Raw genomic sequence first — 20,779 nt, forward strand, 5'->3', positions numbered from 1 at the left:
AGCTGGAGACGTTTAACACGCATTTAGTTTACTTCGCCTTAAAATGAGATCTCCTTGTTATCGTACTGCTTAGGTCTGGAATACCCTTCAGACCTCCGTATTGGGACCATTCTTTATTACGTAAGACTATTTTTGCTAGTTTTTTACCCCCTCCCCCCATAATATAAGAAAAAATAAGAACTGGCCGACGCCCTCCTTCCCTGTTTAATATTTATTACGTAAGAATCTAAAGGAGAGACCACCCCTTGTAAGAAAACACAAGACATGGTCGACGCCCCTCCCCCCTAAATCGTCTTACATTCCCCACCACCTTCAAGTCTAGAGTGAATCTTCTAAACAAGCACGCTCCACCTTCGGCTGTATCATCACTTTGCATGAGGTGTGATAACAGTCCAGCGCTAGCTTATATATTTAAAAAAAAATCTAGGCAGTATTGTTGTATTCTGATTTGTAGTTGAGTGAACTTAAGAGACATCTTAGTTGCCAAGATTGATTGTAAGGTAAAGTTAGTATTTGTTACAGTGCCGAGGACTATGGACAATGTTGACCACTAATCATTTTTAATGTGGTTTGAGCTGTTGTAACATAACTAACTGGTTAACATATCACAGGCATTCAACACTAAACACACTCATATCATAAACTAATTGGTAGTTTTTGCTCGTGTTTTTCCTTACTTATAATTCTTTGTAACAAAGCTAGCGCATCTCAACCGACGTCTTGACAATGGGAATTAACTTTGAATTAATAAAAAAAAAACAAACGACGGAACTTGTTTTTTGTCGCTTCGGTCAAACGAGTGTCATTAACACGGAACAAAGAGTTTTATTATTATTACCTCTATACATCTATATATAATTTAACGGGACCGCGTCTGTATATTCTTAATTGTTATTACGTTATTTGAAACGAGAAAAAAAAAAGAAACAACATTACTAAGTATTATCCATAGACAATTATTATGAGAGCCGAGATGGCCCAGTGGTTAGAACGCGTGCATCTTAATCGATAATTTCGGGTTCAAACCTATGCATGCAGGCATGCACCACTGAATTTTCATGTGCTTAATTTGTGTTTATAATTCATCTCGTGCTCGGCGGTTAAGGAAAACATCGTGAGGAAACCTGCAAGTGTCTAATTTCAACGAAATTCTGCCATATGTGTATTCTACCAACCGGCATTGGAGCAGCGTAGTGGAATTTGCTCCAAACCTTCTCCTCAAAGGGAGAGGAGGCCTTAGCCCAGCAGTGAGAAATTTACAGGCTGCTAATGTAATTATTATGTCCTTATTTCACCAATACGCCTGCAGCCTTGCGAACTCCTGGTACATTCACCTTTCAAATCTTAACACACCAATTATTAACTGTTAGATAGCTCTTTTGTCTACGAAGACTATAGGCTATAACATTACGATACTACCAATAGGAATAAATTCATGTATGACAGTATCCGTAATACAAAGAAGTGAAGCCGGGGCGAGCAGCTAGTGAGTTTATATTAATTATAAAGCTACAAGTTCGGCATGCAGAGTATACCAAGAAGAACTCATAAAGAGTGTCTAGTTATTCATCTCCGACGATAAAATGTCACAATAATATGTTAATTAAGTAAAAATATTTATCTTTTAATTTTATCACAGTTAATAAAAAGAACCCAGCTGGACCAGAGGTTAAAACAGGTGATCTTTAATTTAATTTAAAAGAGTTTTTATATGCTTTATTTTTTTTTAATTTATCTCGACTTATTCGGTAAGGGAATGCTTTATGATTATTTGTCGAAATGAAATTTGACACAGAGGTGGATTATTGTCTGAAATAACATACAGGGTACTTTGTATTTCAATGCGTTGGGTATATATCTAGTTACTAGATTTTGGCCGCGGCTTTCGTCGCGTATTTATAAGTCAATACGACAGATATTTATTATTATATTTTATAGTATACGATTATATAAGGTACAATTATATAATACTGTAATTTAGCCAAATCAGAAAGTTGAATCGTTTGCTAAAAACACATAAATTAATAATGTATATTACTCAACACAAGATTAAATTGATGATAAAAAAAAATGGATTTAGTACATGTTGAATTTGTATTTCAAATGTTGGAAAGGAGTATGTACTGAGTATTTTGCCAGTTCTTCTCGCTAGAATCTACGATTGGAACCGGTGCTTGACTTAACGCTTAACATTTTTTTTGTTTTTATATAGGCAGGCGGACGAGCATATGTTTTACATCGCCAATGCACCGCCAGATGCAATTTACCTTGGAAATTAAGATGTTATGTCCTTTGTGTCTGTAGTTACACTGGCGCACTAACCCATCAAAACGGAACACAACAATAATGGGTACTGCTCTTTGACGGTAGAATATATCATGAGTGGTATCTACCCAGACGGACTTGGACAAAGCCCTCGAAACTTCACCACGAAAACAAAACATAACATCTTTTAAAATGAAGATATAAAAGTGCTGGTAAAAGTCTACTTAAATAAACTACATATATTTGATCTGGTTTGATATAAGTGGACTAAGCGGACAAAGATCGCGAACATAATCAGATATATATTTTTATTAGGGCACAAAGTTTAACGGCCGACCGTTAACATCTCACAGTCGTCTTGCCTATCATAAACTAATTAGATGACGTCATAATCAGGTTGTCACTTGGCCAGTGAGTCACTTATTACCAAGTATAACAGTGATTCATAAATTTTTATTCATCTCGTAGCGTAGAGGTCATGATTGTCGGATTTTTTACATTCTAATTTGCAATCTATAATACGCTTTCTTCCGCATTTTCGCTCGGATAAATCTCATCGGTCGCTCAATAGCGATGTATAAGGGGACGTTATTTTGTAATGCCTTACTGAAGAAACTATTACAGCTATATTCATGAAACTTATACCACAAGATGCATGACGTTTTGGAAAAGGTTTTAGTTTTAGTATAAATTATTTTTAAATAAATAGATACGCTTCGCAGTTTTACACGCTTTAGTTTTAGACGCTCTATTACGTGAAACTGAACTATGAACGTATAACGCTTTTGTTGTTTGTAAAATAACCGATAATAGTATCTAAACAACAATGATTAATATATAAATATAAATAATTAATCCGTTCAATAAATAATACATAGTAACTTTCCGATCTGGTCCAGTTGTAGGATCACGGTAATTTCAAACGAAGATTGCGGTTTGAATAGAGCCAAAACCGAATGAGTTTTCATGAGTTGATCTTATGTTTCTAATTCGTCATCATTATCATTCAAGAGTACTATTAAATAAACTAAAAAAACGCTGTGTATTTAAGGAACTGGTGGTAGTTGTGACTTAAATCTAGATATTAAAAAAAGAAAATTTTGGGTAGTTACCACTCACTCATATCAGATACTTAGTATATTTGCTTTCCAGTTTGAGGGGTGAGTGACCTAGTGTAGCTGTAGTTACAAGGGAGATGATATCTTAGTTCCCGGTGTTGGTGTGATGTAAGAAATGGTGAATATTTCTTACAGTGCGAATGTCTATGGGCAGTGGTGACCATTAACCATCAGGTGGCCCCTTCTTTTCGCGTGACTTATGTACAGCTTAGGATAAGTTTTAGTGTGAATCATTAGTTTGTACCTTTTTTTTTCTATTGAAATAATGTCGTTATTATTTGCTTTTTATTATTTAGGCATATATTAGGTATTATAAGGTTCTTTTACGGGTACCGTTTTTTGTATTAAAAAAAAAATCAAAACATACATTATTCTAGTACGCTTTTACAAGCACTTAAATCGTTATTTTACAGAATTGAATTATTTGTTTTGGAATTTACGTCTGTATGTGTGTACGGAGAAGAACCGAAAAGAAACTCCGTTATTACTCTCCAATATAATTTGTAATATTTTATTTCATTAATATCATAACGTTAACTTTAATTGAATTATTGTTCCGTTCCAACCTTGAGAGCCTTAAATACAATTTTCCAAGATTTTTTTCTCATAATTTATGAATCAACAGTTTTTTGCGAAGTTTTCCTACACAATAGAAGTCAGAAATTAAATGATTAATTTTGTATAATATTGTCTAAGCATAAACTGTTGTATATAATTGTCTGTACGAGGCTTTTTTTTAATTTTCTTTTCGTTTTTTCGTCACCAGGCGGGTTCTCTGTACAACTTTGTGATGTTAGAAACGGTTAATTTTACTCAGTACATATTGTTGGTAGCAGAACATCAATATTTTTGATCGGTACAAGGAGTGGTCGTGAGAATACTAGGAATACAATATTTCTTTAATAAATTGAAGGTAACGGTGAGGGTGTTCAACTTTTATGATCTGCCAAAAATTAGTCAATATTCTCGGCAGTTCTAGAGGTTGTGTTAATTATTTAACTTTTAGAACCCAGAAGTGATTTAAAAAAAAAAAAAAATTATATATCAGCTATTGTTCAAATACTATTATCGGTTATTTTAAATTTATAAATTTAATGTTAAATAAATAAGTTAAACAATCTATTTCTCAAAAATAATCATTAGCAACTCAAAATTAAAAAAAGTTAATTAAATGATAGAAAATAAGGAATTAATTTGACACAGCCGAATCGTGTGAACCCTCCGACGACCGACGAGCAAATGCTCCCCGACATTCGTTTGACGTTCGGTTTTATAGGCACGTCACTGGTGTTGCTACTTTTCAATCCTATTTCCTAACATAACAACTACCCCGAGCTCGAGTTTTTTGAAGACATTCCTTCTATTTTTATGATTTTGAATATCGCAACTGAAGTGACGTATCACGAACTTTTCCTCCACCGCCGAGCACGAGATCAAATACATAATATATACACGAATGATGCACATGACGACACTATGTTACCTCACTATCCGCATCCACCAGTAAAGGCACAAAGGACGTACCATATCAGTTTCAAAGGCGGAGTGCCTGTCAGTTTACCTAAAAAAATATGTTTATATGTGTGTGCACAAAAACTGCTGTACTTCCTATCCCTTCAGTCTTATCATCCAATCGACAACAAATTCGGCACGACCGAAAAGATTTCAGGTATAGCACCAACAGGACAGACTTTACATGTTTTCCGAGGCACGTGAATGTGTTTTCTACTTATGAATGTATCGAAGGAAAAACCCAACATTTTTGTCCGACCTCTACTTTGAACCCAGAGTTTTTTGATCAGAAGCATTCTCTCTAGCCACGAGACCAACGAGGCAGTCAAGGAAGAAGAGGGCGTCAAATATGACTGTTTTATGCCTTCATGTACTTAGGTAAACTATTTGACCGCAAGACCACAATGACCTACCGGTTTACCTATTGTTGGGTTTTGGTGTGAAGTACCTGAGTGGTGACATGGTCGGGAGGAAAATATTGTAAGAGAAACTTTGTATCCATTCATAAGATAGCTTAATACAACTAAATATCATGTATGAAAAAATATTGTTTGATAAAACTCCACCGTTTCAATAAATGCAACTAAAATAAAAAAAAAACTTTGAGTAAATATTATGTTACCCTAATAGTTAGCTGGATGTTTTTTTTAACTGTTTAGCTTTGTAGTTATTATATAATACTTTGAATAAATCAAATTCTACATTTAATATAGAAGCGTTACGTATTGAATGTCAAAATCTACTGGGTTTGGAAAGAAACACCTCAGAGCCGAGAACAATTTTTTTTTAAATGGTGGCAGGGTTGGGCCTCGTTGAAAGTGACGTAGTGTAACCAAAGGCACAAAATACCTAACATCTCAGTTCTCAAGGTCGACGGCACATTAGCTACGTAGGGAATGGTTGGAAAAAAAAATCCGGTGACCACTCGCCGATAGGAGGCTCTTTGCCCGTCAATTTCATAAAAAAAAAGAATCAGCGACGGAAAGAAAATCAACGAGTTATTTAACTTACTTTATCTTGATTATAAAAAATACTTTTGTCATATTTAATAAAATACCGATACAAGTTGAATTAAAGCTTGTGAGAAAAGGGATTAAGGTAATTGAATTTGATACAACCTGAGCTTGAACCTCTGCTATCTGTGTCGTGGAGACCTGTCAATTAGGCGATGTGCGTGTGTGTTTGACGTGTGTGTCACGATACAATCCGTCCAATGTTAAGAGTAGGTCACATGAATTGGAATTATAATCAGATAAGTACTTATTAACTTTACAAAGTAATATTTAGTTTCATTTATTTAATTACGTATGTCTATTTTGCGTTAGTATCGGATTGATCTTATGTTCTTTTTCTTCTTCTATAGATGTTTTTTAATATTTAATAGCCTAAAAAATCCCACTACTGGGCTTAGGACTCCTTTTCAAGATAAGGTTTGTAGCTTTTTATTTTATTTATTTGTTTGGGAAACAAACAAATATTACATTCAAGTGATTCAGTAAAAAGCAAATATAAGAAAAGCATAAATCAATCGAGTTCCACTTTAAATCAATATATCTTTAATCAAACAAATAACAACTTACAATAAAAATAAAAACAAAAATAGACAGTGTAAAAAAAAACACAAATAAAACAGTTAAGGTTTAATAATATGACGTAAATTAAATATAAATTCACAAATTTTTGAGTTAAAGTATTCCATTACACCGCTCCATTGCGGGTTGGTGAATAGGTACATATGCAGGTTTCCTCATGAAGTTTTCCTTCATCGCCGAACACGAGATGAATTATAAACACAAATTAAGCACATGAAACTTTAGGGGTTTCCTGGGTTTGAACCCGCCATCATCGGATAAAATGCACGCGTTCTAACCACTGTGCCATCACGAGAGTAATTAATGTTTCCTTAATTTATTTTTTTCTGTGTATGTTAATATTTTTCAAAGGCGTAGTTTAGATTTCTTAGACATCAGCATATAAAATTATTCCAGATGAACACACATTTTGTGTGAGTGATATCGATAAACATATTATATCTATAGCTATATACTTATGTTTGTGTCGTTAACAGTTTTGTGTGTCAAGTAATAAATAAGTTTGTTCAGAAGGATAAGAATAATTTATCATTCGTTTCGTCGTCAAATATCAATGTATACGAAAATAAACGACAGTCGGTTTCTTTTTTGTTTGAACGCGCTAATGTCTGGAACTACACCTCGGATACGACTTGTAAATATGAATTAGATTTGCCCCTACGACGTCGAGACATGCCACTTTATGTTATAGTGAGTGAAACGTTTTAAAAAGAGTGATATTTCTTCTATAATTTCGAACCAAAAATAAACATGTCTTGCTTCGGTTTACTTTCTCTGACAATGGTCTAGTGTCACCATACTTACAAAAAATAAATCCTCTAGTAAGGGGTAACATTAAAAAAAAACCTAACTATCTCAGTATACCACATATATATTTTAAATTATTTGATAGAATTGCAATCGACTATACGATTATTTATTCGTGTGTTTTATTATACGCTATTAAACACTATTACAAGTGAATCGTTTCGCTATAGTTACACAAGTTACAAACGTACAAAACGAATGATATTCAAAATTTTCCCACAAACTTTTGAGGTTAATGCCCTGCAGATACTTAGGTAACAGTAAATAGATGGTAACATAAATATATTTAAAGTAATCACCGCTTAGGAGATGCAAGAGTACAAATTAAAAAAATATATTTTTTTTGTAGAAAATTTCGTGTCTGTGCTGCGCGATTACGTTGAGGAGTTCCTTCGTCTGCAGTCAATCCTTGGTGTAATCAGGTCATGATAAAATGCACGGTCATCGGAACTAAACTGATGGTAAACTTTAAGCTGCGTAGAATAAGAGGAAGTGGTTTTATTTCAAGCAAGATCTAAACACACCAACAAACTTTGCAAGTTAAATGAAAGCTCGTATATGAATTTATATTTACTAGGTATCAGAATACATTTATTAAAGATTAATAGGTTGAATAAATGCTTGATCTCGTGTAGAAATTAAAGATACTTGAATCACTAAATAGTATAAATTAAAGTCGCTACCCGCTGTCTGTCTGTCCCTATGTATGCATAGATCTTTAAAATTACATAACGGATTTTGATGCGGTTTCTTTTAATAGATAAAGTAAATAAACACATTTTTTGCGCTTACATTGTAAACGCTGGCTGAACCCTACGATATAGCCCAAAATAATGTACTACAGTATTGTACGCCTTAAAAAGGATTAAAAAATCCGCTGTAGTATATGTCTATCTCTTAGAAATGACCCACAATAAACAATTTTATCCTTTTTTTACGACATAAAATGGCTTATTTACGAAGCGATTTTAAGCAATACAGCATTAATCTTTATCCAACTAAGTACCTTAAATACATTGTGCATTTAATATAGATCAATATGACACTGAACTGATTGAAAAAGCTGTGAACGTTGTATATAAAGATATTAGAATTACTTACTTCAGAAAGTATATTCAGTATCAACAATGCACACACGCGAAGCCGAGGCGGGTCGCTAGTAATGTATAATTCGTTGTAACTAGGTACTTATTAGGCAACTAAAGGACCATAGCGGAGTGACGTCATCGATTAGCGAAATATATGTCGTAAATTACGAAATCAAATACATTCACAGAATCATAGCGTAATGAGTCATTTTTCTCATAATCATAATACATTTAATATGAGTCACCGAAAAATAATTCCGTTTAGCGAAATCGAATATTATATAACAAAAGTTCTAACCGAACACCTGACATCGAAATTTAATGTTATCAAGAGTGCATAATACTTATTATTGTTTTCGTATAGTTTTATGCACGAGGTGTGCCGCGGCCGTGAGTCAGCACGCACGTGTCATGTTTACGTAGCTCCGATGGAAGCGACGCGTGTTTAAATGACATTCATTTTCCTGTTGATTCTTATGAACCGCTATATTACGTGTTTCGAACGTTTTTATTGTTCTTAGATTTTTAATGATGTTTAACATGAGATGTCTCAGTTGGAGCACTTGGATATTAATTGGAAAAATCTGTAACTAAGTGACTTTAGTCTATATGTTTTTATAATTCATGTTAGACTATTGAAATCTTGTATGTTGTTTGCCATGAAATCTATGTGAATGTTTACTTTTGAACTAAAAGTGTATTTCGACATATTATATTGCAATATATATTTTTTATTTACATAAGAATTATTTACATAAAGGTTAAAATAGTTACTGTACGAATCACGAATGCGTGGAATTTTGGCAAAAACAAATTCCACGCCCCTAGCACTAGTTGAGGCAATAAGACGAGGTACTTTACATTTGATAAAGCTTTATGCACTTACTCCAAGGTATAATACTATAAATAATAAACACGAACCGATCGCCTCAGAGACGGCATCATTCACGCGAGATCATTTATAAATATAAATTGGTTATGGGGCATAGTGCAAGCCCGTCTGGGTTGGTACCACCCACTCATCATATATTCTACTGCCAAACAGCAGTACTCAATATTGTTGTGTACTGGCTTGAAGCGGGTAAGTAAGCCAGTGTAACTACAGGCACAAGGGACATAACATCTTAGTTCCTGAGCTTGGTGGCGTATTAGCGATGTTAGAAATGGTTAAAACTTTTTACAGTGTCACTGTCTATGGGCGGTGGTGACCACTTACTATCAGGTGGCCGATTTGCTTGTCCGTCTATCTATAACATAAAAAAGTGCGCGATGAAACTAAGTAGTATTATCGCAGATCTGTACCCCTGTAATCAATTATTCTCAGGGTTGCAAATATTACGCAATTAATACGTCACAAAATGACCGCTGACCGATGATAAATACAGTGGTAGGGTTGGAAACACCGCACCGGAGTCGTCCCCTCAACTTATTCGGTCGCGTGTTTGATTATTTGATTTTTTGTGGTACGGGGTTTCATACAGGTCTTAATGGTTACCGCAAAATCTTACTTTTCCCCTTAAAAGCAAAACGTAATTACCTCGTTCGAGTGTAAAGGTAAAAAGGGTACCGAGTACAACGATTTATGTCATGTAACCACCAATACAACCAAGAATAGATTATATATGCTTTAATTACTATATATTAAATAATATCTTATAAAATACTTTATTTAAGTTGGTTCTTATAAGCGCTTGAAGTGTTGTTAAATGTGAATAAGTCAAAATAGAGCAGAAAATGGTTAGAAGTTTCGGTAAGCGTTATGCGACATTGAATATAATGGCTATGACCATTAAAGTTTATAGGTATCAAAATAGCGTAACACTTTAAGTCGGTTTTCGACATTTCACGACATTTTAAAGAAGCTTGTATACAATAATATTATCTACTAGCTGTAAGCGCGACTTGGTGCGCTTTTGGATTTAACAAAAAAGATATTGTTGTAGCCTAAGTTACTACTTATTACATCAGCTATCTGCCACTTAAAGTCCCGTCAAAATCGGTCCAGCCGTTCAAGAGATTAGTCGGAGCAAACAGACAGACAAAAATTGTAAAAATTGTTATTTTGGTATATGTATCGTGTATACATACATATGCGTTATTTTAATATTAGAAACAGACACTCCAATTTTATTAAATGTATAGATATTCTTAGTACTATATGATTTTTGTAGTAAAATTGTTTGAACATGAGAACTAAAGGTAAATTTATAACAGCAAGTTTCCGACTGCGCGTCAGTACCTGCTTCCTGTGGCAAGGTAGTCGTTTCTGTGATAAAATTCCGAAGATATTACATTGCTTTTTATTGAATTAAAAAAGAAATATTGATGATAAGGCTTATTATATAACGTATATAGATAACTATTCGTCAGCTGCGGCTTCAGGTAAAAAGGGTAGGTAAAAGGTCATATATCAATACCAAGTTTCGTCAACATTTTGGCCGTGAAAACCTAACAGACAGACAGAGTTTTTTATGGCATAGGTTGGCGGGCGAGCATATGGGTCACCTGATGGTAAGTGGTCACCACCGTCCATAGACAAAGGCGCTGTAAGAAATAATAACAATTCCTTACATCGCTAATGCGCCACCAAACTTTGGAACTAAAATGTTATGTCCTTTGTGATTGTAGTTACACTGGCTCACTCACACTTCAAACTGGAACACAACAATACTAAGTACTGTTGTTTGGCGGTTGAATATCTGATGAGTGGGTGGTACCTACACAGACGGGCTTGCACAAAACCCTACCAACAAGTAACTTTAGCATTAATAATCTATTAGTTCGTGTTGCGATCCATAATTAATACATATCAAAAGTACTTAAGTATACTTGGAAAAAATACACCTAAATATTTGTATAATTAAAAAAATATACCTTTTTTATCATGTACGACTAGTTTACTTATTAAAATGACATAAAAACATGACACATCTAGACTGAGTTCGTCCACGTTGAGCGAAAACTGCATCGTGATACAAATATAAATGGAACGACGAACAGTGAATCACCGCGAAGGTACTACTTGACTTCGAAGTTGGTAGTACGAGATTGCTTACCGATTTAGAACTTCCTTGTAACATAACATTCATAGTTTAGTTATTATACAATCAACCAAGTTTTTCCTTTGTTTAAAATAAACTAAATATACTAAGGTAATTTTTAGGGTCAGTTCATATAGAGAGGAAACATACCAGACAGACTTGAGCGACCTAAACATGTCCTGACTGACTAAGGCGTTCACAATAGCCAACGCTTCCTTAGCGGGGACTCTTGCACTGTTTCACCGGAAACTTGACTTGTGACGTTTCGTCGACGGACTTGAAGAGCGCACCTGCTTCTTATAGTAAATCCATTCTGACAACGTTCTAAGTCGAGGTGCGTTATCGCAGCAGACGGCACTTTTAGGACTTTGTTGCACTGAGCGCTCATGTGTCACCTTTTTTCGGCCGAGTCTCAGTTCTCTGTTCAAACGGGCGACATGTCTAGGGTAGAGATAATTTAATGAATATCAATTCTGTCATATCAAAAATTTTATTAATGTTACAAAATCTTTTTTTTATTGAAAATCTCTTTCATACTCAGTGTCGTTTAATTATTATTAAGAAGATAATACTCACATTAATAATGCTGGTTATTATTTTATGTTTTTAAAGTTATTCTTTTTTCATTTACCTTAACGTTGCCCGGAAAAGATCACAGTTTTTTTGCTGCCTCTTATCTATCTTTTTTGAATGTGACTTATGTACATACCTATGTATGGGTTTATTGCTGTGTACAATTAAAAGTATATTGACATATTTTTTTGATATATTTTAATTAAAAACCAAAATCCTTGTATTGAATATCTATTTAAATACACACACACATATATATATTCATAATATAAATATTTAATTCGTTTAACCTTGAGATTTCGCAATAAGTAGAACTGTTTTTATTCAGAGTAGTGTAATTTTTGAATTTCGAACCGTTTTAAATTGTATCTTTATGTGCGTGTGAGATTTTATTAAATTAGAGCTATAAAAGGAAACTTTATTTACATAATATTAATAAGTTTTATTACTCAAACTGTTCACTTTAAGTAAAATCAAGCTATTTTTCTATAAAAACACAAAGACTTTAAAAATTATCAAAATCAAAAAAACAAATGAAACACATGACAAATGTTACATATTTCATATTTATGAAATATTCTGTTTATTGCAATTTTTAACACACAAAATAACATTATAGGGTAATATTAGTATCATATCATCATACTAACACTAGCAAAAATAAAGATACATTACTTAACTTACGTATCTCGTAGATGTTGACACTTCAGATCGCCACCAAAAGAGACCGGTAAAATACTTACAAGGGGTATTTATACAAAAATTAAGTGTCAAAGTTGTCATATTACGTTTTTTAATTATGTTATTAAAAACTTTTTATCTTAAATAAATACTACACTGAAAAATAATATAATTTTAATAATATTAAGTCACAATAATTAATTATATTGATAATTTTATACAACTATCTATCATGCGCGACTAACATATAACGGCCTCTTTAGTCTAGAGACAAGTTTAGAACGTTCGAAATTCAAATTTCTAATTTTTGATTTGATCGAAAATGATATTGCTCATGATATCCTCCTGGCTGACTTCGGACACGGTACCCATCTTCGAAAGAGATAAGCTTACTGTGCGGTACATATTATAGTGCACGAGTGTGTGTCTACACACACAGACGCAATCTCTATTCCTACACTCTACAATCCAAGAATATGAGTGAGTTCGGGTGCTATAATAATAGCTGTACCTCATGTATCTCGACTCGACTGAATATATAATGATATATCTCTTTTATACATCTCTTTTATAATATGAAAACGTGTCTTTATTTCTATATCGTAATCGTTTATATATTTTTGCTGCTATGCGGAAGTTATTGTAACAATATTGTAAAACAAGTATCCCATAATTAATTAACTTTGTACATGCGTTTAAGTACATTTTGAAATAGATTTAATAACGTTGGTTACTTGGCGGAACTTTGTGAAAGACAGTCTTGGTAGGTACCAACAGAAATTCTACCGCCAAACAGTAAACTTGGTATTGTTGTGAAGGATGAGTTAGTCAGTGTAACTACATGCACAGGGGACATAACATCTTAGTTCTCAAGGTTGCTAGCGTATTGATTATGTACGGGATGGATAATATTACTTAAAAAACCCCAATGAACAATTAAATTAAAAAAAAAAAATAATAAATTATAAAATTATATAATCAATGAATTAAATACGAGGTAAAGTATGAGGAAATCATTAAACACATAAAACATATGATCAACATTAATATAATAATTAAACATTATTATAATATAAAAATACATATATGTATATATGTATATATATATATAATGTATAGAGTAGCTGTATGTAATGTTATTTCCGCTCGGATTTCAATGATATGTATATAAATGTTATGTTCTTAATTCAATAGGCGAAGCTGCGTTCGTTACTTGTTATAACAGTGTTATGTCACACTGCTGTGACATTCTCACGGTTTGAATCATATGAATGTATATCTATAATTTAATAAGAATCTTATATGCTATTAATTATTACATATAAGATATTATTAATCTATCTTTATCTTTCCTCTCTTCTTTCTGGTATTATATATACAACGATCTTCTCGCGGCTTCCAGTAAAGTGCGCTCTCAGAAATTATCACGTAATGAAAAAGCGTCATGGCTTTCAGGCGATCGTTCCCTCTCTTTCATTTTCTCTCTGTCTCTTTCTTACAATTTTATGTTCCTTTTTATTATTGTTTTGATTCACATTGGATATTTTTCTCTTGTCATTTAGTTATTCTCAAAAAGTGGTTCATTAATTTAATTATATCTGTTGTTTAATACGTCATATATTCGTATATCGAAAGCTCCGTTCCTATCGGATGTTCGTAGGACGCATGCCTTTTATATTCAGTCAGGTATTACAAAAGAATGACTCCTTTTTCATCAGGATATATTAAAAATAGAAGAGGAACATGCTGTAAGGTGAAACGAGATAAAGTCGTCGTTCGCAGCATATTTTAATTCAAATCCGTTGACATTATCATATCACCATAAACAACAAACTCGCGCACCCGAGGACAGTGCTCCGTATAAATCATCATAAATCCGCCAGATTAGGACGCATCCCTTCTCCCCCGCTGTTACTACCCCATCCCCGCTCAGTAGATTATTGTAAGCTCGATTTAATTGAGTTAAGTGGAACCCTTTTTGGGAAACGATGACTGGTGCAGTACGATTAATTCGATTTTTTTTTATATTTAAGCAGCCGTGATGGCACAGTGGTTAAGTTATCAATGCGAGTTCAAATCAAAACAAGTTTTAAGTGTTTCTGAAACTATATTTGTATTTACTTTTATAACACCAAGAGGAGATCGTTTCACAGACCAAATCAAATTCTTTATTCAAGTAGACTAATAAGCACTTTCGAATCGTGATGTTACAATATTGAATTAAACGTTAAGCTACCATCGATTCTGAGAAATTCAGTAGGTTTTTTTTTGTGATAAAGGTAGCAAACGAGCAGGAGGCTCACCTGATAGAAAGTGACTACCACCGCCCATGGATATCTGCAACATCGGGGCGCTTGCCGGCCTTTAAGGAAGGAGTACGCTCTATTCTTGAAGGTTGCCAAGTCGTATAATTTCGGAAAAACCGTCGGCCAAAGCTAGATCTCTTTTCCACAATTTTAATTGCAGAATTTTTCATTAAAGTACAGTTAAATTTATATATATCCTGCATAGAAATAAAAAAATACTGAATCAACAACTATTTATCTTGAATCTGATAAAACAATAAACGGTGTTTTGTGATTATTTATTAACACGTTTATTGAAATATGTACATGAGTATATTCAAATGTAATTTTTTTAATGAAATAATGTCTGGTTATATGATACCACTGAAAATGCTAGTTTGATGGTAGTTAGTTCCAATGTTCGTATTTATTATAGTTAAAAATAACTGTAGATACTGTATAAACGTATTATTGAATTAACTTTGCGATTACTATCTGAGGATACTCGGTGTTTTATTAGTTTAACTTTCCTCCTCGTGTCTATACGATGATTGTCACCGTTTCTTTCTAAACGGTCTGTATTATTGTGAACGTATACAACCCAAGTAAGTATATCCAAGATTTTAAAAGTCAAAGTCAAGAAAAGAGTCTATCACCCGTTCGGAAAGAAATACCTCAGACCTGAGAAGAACCGGCGAAATCTCAGCGGGACTTTTTTTATAGATAGATAAGACAGATAATCTTTTGCAGATTGAAGACAACTTAACGTCTATATAATAGATAAATTAATAATAATAAAAAAAAAACTTTTATTTTAATTTTAATTATCGAGATCGCGTTATAAACAAATACTAGTAGGTCTCCTGCGAATCTTTGCGTTTAGTCAAAAGTTTTTTAGGAACTTCGAAACCAATGACAGGTTTTGTTTTGATTTCATCGTAAAATTTAAGTAACTTATCTACACTTGGTGCCAAAATCATGAAAACTTTTTAAATGATTTTTTTAATATCAAATAGTATACATTAATTCAGTTAAAGTTGGCGTTTGTCGATAACAATTTAGTTTACGTTTTTCATTTTTTTTTTACAGCCGTAGCTGTAGATCTCAAACCGACCAGTAACTTTTTCCTGCTCTCTAAAATTAATTCTTTGTTAAATTGTATTAATTTATTAAGTTCCAATCAAGAATCATCTTTATTTATCCGCACATCTACAGCTGGAGCTCTTCAAAATGAGGTCATAACCGATTTTTTATATGCAGCGTCCCATCACTGGAACAAAAATCGACTTCCGCTATTAATATATGTATAAGAAGATATATCAATCCGTGATCTGTTAGAACAGACAGACAAAATATAAATAACACAAACAGGACGTATAAATTTAATTATATATATTAGATATATACTTCGTACATAGGTTTTTCCGTTGCGTGTTTCATTGCACTGATGTAATGATTAAATATATTAAAAGGGGTGGCGCTGAAGGGTTGCCTCGACGCGGAACACGCAAGCATTGTCTTTTAACTAATCGAAATGTTATACGTATGTACTGTACACTTCGATTTTATAACACGCCTTAGTTGTAATTGGATTAATAAATATCTAAGTAAGTTGTAAGTATGAGTATACATTACGTATAACACATGAGTTTCCGTCCGAGTGTTCGCCTGGATGTGGGGACGTGTTGGGTTACTTTTCTCTTTCTCAATATCTATTACAACTGTATAAAGTTTCATAATAATCCATTGATTAGTTAAAACGTTAGAGTGTAACAAACAAACATACTCAAATTCGCATTTGTAATATTAATTAGGATACTCTGAACTTCTTACGTCATTGCATATAGATGCAACTCTTTATCTGGTAAGGAATAGAAACCTTGCGGTTTACCTGATGGTACGTGGTCACCACAGGCTATAGAGAGGGGCGCTGTTAGAAATAATAAATATTCCTTACATAGCCAATGTATCATAAACCGTTTGAGCTAAGATGTTAGGTCCCTACCGCCTGTAGTTACACTGGCTCACTCATCCAAATCGGAACACGAATACGAAGTATTACTGTTTGGCGGTAGAAGATTTAATGAGTTGGCAATAACTGAGCGCCTTGGAATTATATATAGAGACACTGTAAATAAAAAAATATATTATATAAAATTAATTGTATATTAGATCTAGCATTCCGGCGAAACAATAACAATGGTGTCGTGTATTCGTATTGAAAAATGTTTGTTTGTTCGATTTCCTCTTTGGTCTAGGTATATATATATATTAGTTTGAACTCGAAACATTTATTTAATGTTCAAGTCTTCTAGCTACCGAGCCATTTGATACAATAATTTTACTCTCGATAAATAAATGAATTACTTCAAAGCGAATGATATAAAATTCATTGATATTATAAGTGTTTTAGTCAACAATTGTGACATTTAGTTTTTACTGTGATAAGTATAATATCATTGTACGCTTAAATATTATGTTTTTGTATAGAATTTGTCTGTCTATACTATACTCTGATTGTTACACTTACACTTTCACGGAACCAAAATTGATGACATTTATGTAGCAAGATTGAACCCCGAGAAAGGACATAGGTTACATTTATATTCCTAAAACCTGACCATCGATCCCTTAAACGGGAGCAAAGCTACTAGTGGCAACTAGTTATTAAATAAAGTTATATGTTTATATCCCCAAATGTACTTCTTAAAGCATAGATATATATTTATTCATAACATATAACGCACAGTCATAAAATGTGTATAAATCACATGGGAAAAGGAATGCTGTCTCTTCACACACACTCCCAAGGTTCCCAAGTTATTCTGTAACGATCGATCGACTTGCATTCATATCACGTGACACAATTATTGTTCCCATTAAGGCAGGTTCCGTAAATAAACAACGCTATTGAATTCAATATTATTTACTTGTATGTATGTGTGTGTAGCGTTTAATGATCAAATTTATTAAAAATTATCGCGTTCAACTTGTTTATGTCGCCTTTTATCTCTAGTCTTTGATTGTGGTAAGCATTTTGATCGTTTACGGATCTGATTTTCGTATGGTAGGGCTTTGTGAAAGTTCCTCTGTGTAGGTATAAACAACTGACTAGATATTCTGTCTAAAAGCAATACTCAGTGTTATAGTGTTAATTTTTTAAGGGCGAGTGAGTCTGTGTAACTACAGGCACAGGGGACATAACATCTCAGTTAACAATATCGATGGCGCATTGGCGATGTAATGCATTTTAAAACTTCAACGACTTACCATCAGGTGAATCATTTAACCTTCCGTATAGATAAACTATTTCAAAAGAAATCTGAAACACGAGATAAATTGTTATTTATTCAATACCATTTTTTTTATATTCAGAACTATTATAACATATGCATTGGTCGCGGTATGTTAGTATTTAATATACATATATAAAGCGATAGAAAAATTAACGTTAAATGAAACCCGACGTCGGCAACAATAAGTGCAATGAAGATAACCTTGGACTCATCGACGGCGGGCGATCATCCAACAAAAAACATGCAGGAAAACATTCACAATTATTATCTTCACGTAGACTTATATATCCATTAGAAGTTATAGCTTAACTTATACATATTGTTTGTTAAAATTATAATTAAAAGCATCTAGCTACACATACAAAGTCGATTGGTTTAATCGACACGCACCGGTTGGTTACGAAATGGTTGGTATTGAACCTTCTTTATGAATCAAAATCAAAATATACTTTATTCAAGCACTTTTGAATCGTCATTTAACAATTTTAAGTAAAGCTACCACCGGTTCGGAATGTAGATTCTACCGAGAAGAACCGGCAAAAAAATCAGTGGTTACTCTTTTTCAACATCTAAAAATACAGTCATGTTAGTTAAATACAATTATATAAGTATGTCATGTCTCCTGCCTGGAAGTCAACAAGCATTAACTCCACGCTTCAATCCACAATTACTCCGTCTATTGGTAGAAATTGTACGAAAGTTCGTTAGGTAGTTTTTAAGTATATTGCGTTTAGACTCATAGACTTTAAATGAGCTGCTGGTGGTTCTTTGCGATAATGGCTGCCTAGCTGTGTTTACCATTACAGCAGTTAACCATATAACGAGATAACTGCGCAGATGTGACTGTGTAGGCGTGTGTGCGCAAACACAGACTATTCGCCCACTTAGTCTTACGAGCAATTCGAAACAATAAGAGAGAGATTAGGCGCAGATGCAATGACTCTATGTGTTTACCGAAAGAGTAGGACTCTACTAATTCACTGTTATCAGTCTTTTCATAGAATTTTTCCGTTGGGCAGGCAATTATTATACGTATATTTTTTATTTCATTGAAAGGAAAAGCGTAACAATTGAGTTTCTTGCCAGTAAGAACTGGCAATTGTTACTCTACATTTTAAACTGATGGTTATTTAATACGATTCTGAGAAATGACTATTCGAAAGTGCTTGTAAGAGTCAGCTTGAATAAAGTATGTTTTCATTTTGATTTATTAATATCCAGAAGAAGATAAGAAAAGAAGTTTTATTGATATATTCGTGTTTGTAAAATAAATTATCCACGTACTATAGAACTCTATTTTATCTATTATAAAACTATAAAGTAATACCAGATTAATTTTCATTGTGCGAACAATAAAAATAAATGGTACCTCTATATTTATTATTACAAATTACCTTTAAAGAGATATATTAAAAGCATGACACGGTGATATGAAATTCACCCCAACTTCCTCCCCTAAAAAATATTACCCTACATACTATGGTTTATTGCTCGGCACAGAACAAGGGCAAAGTAAAACCTATGACGCAATAGCTAACATAACATATATTTAAAAAATCAATTGGCAAGGTGGCCCAAAGTGGTTTGAAGAATCTTGTCCCAAGACTGCGGGTTCAAACCCAGGCAAGCATGCCCGAAAGAATTTTCTTGCGGTAAAGAATAGAATCTTAAAGACATTTGTCAAATGAAATTCTTTCACATGTTTATCCACCAACCAGCATCGGATCAGCATGGTGGAATTTGCTCCAAAGTTTATCTATATAAGGAGACGAGATCTTAGCTAAGTCTAAGGATATTTTTCATTGTGTTAACATTTTTAAAGGTCAATAAGATTGTACTTAAAAGGAGATTACTTGATATATTAATGACGCCACGAAATGACGAACAGTATAATTTTCTTGATTCTATCTGTGTTCTCAGTAAAACTCGTAACATACCGCGAATATTCGTGACTCATATACCAAACAAATATCCACACCAAAGGCCAACCGGTCACTGAGCGACCATTTAAATAAATCTAAACTTTAACGCCTGCTATGAAGGCTTAATTTAATATGTAATATTGTTTGATAGTTTAATGTGTTTCTTTGTATAAATTTATACTATATTACAAGCCGATAAGATTGTTTATCGAGTGTGTTACTTCCGATATAGTTATGAATGAAACATCGGCCGTACTATGTTTTGTAGTAAACATGATCGTATGGTTGATTTAAAATTCTCTGACCTTGAAGAGATAAAGGGTATGAACCTGCTTAAGAAATATTTTGAGGAAATCTTCCGGTTTAGAATTTTATGAGTCATTGGATTTTTTGTTAATAATTGCTCGGGTTTTTCTATCCAAGTTATACTTAAAAATAATGTTATCGATACAAATGACATTCAGCTACCGTTCGGAATGTAGATTATACGACGAACCAGCAATTAAATAATATAATTTTGCTTAATGAATTAAATACAATTAAATCATTGTATATTTTGCATGAAAATTAATCAATATTAAGTGTGGGTTTTTTATCAC

The 20,779-nt window shown here is 33.2% G+C and overlaps 1 protein-coding gene across 1 annotated transcript in view; it reads right to left on the minus strand.

The window, feature by feature from the left end:
• LOC125074016 (putative serine protease K12H4.7) overlaps nt 1-15,021 on the minus strand; it is a 47,799-nt gene extending 32,778 nt beyond the window's left edge. Inside the window, exon 1 of the mRNA XM_047685183.1 lies at nt 14,981-15,021. Coding sequence (XP_047541139.1) covers nt 14,981-15,008 — 28 coding nt within the window. The 5' untranslated portion in view covers nt 15,009-15,021. The remainder of the gene's footprint in view (nt 1-14,980) is intronic.
• Between the last annotated feature and the right edge of the window lie 5,758 nt (nt 15,022-20,779).

Source organism: Vanessa atalanta, chromosome 26, assembly GCF_905147765.1.
Source record: "Vanessa atalanta chromosome 26, ilVanAtal1.2, whole genome shotgun sequence".
In the NCBI taxonomy this organism is placed as follows: Eukaryota; Metazoa; Arthropoda; class Insecta; order Lepidoptera; family Nymphalidae; genus Vanessa; species Vanessa atalanta.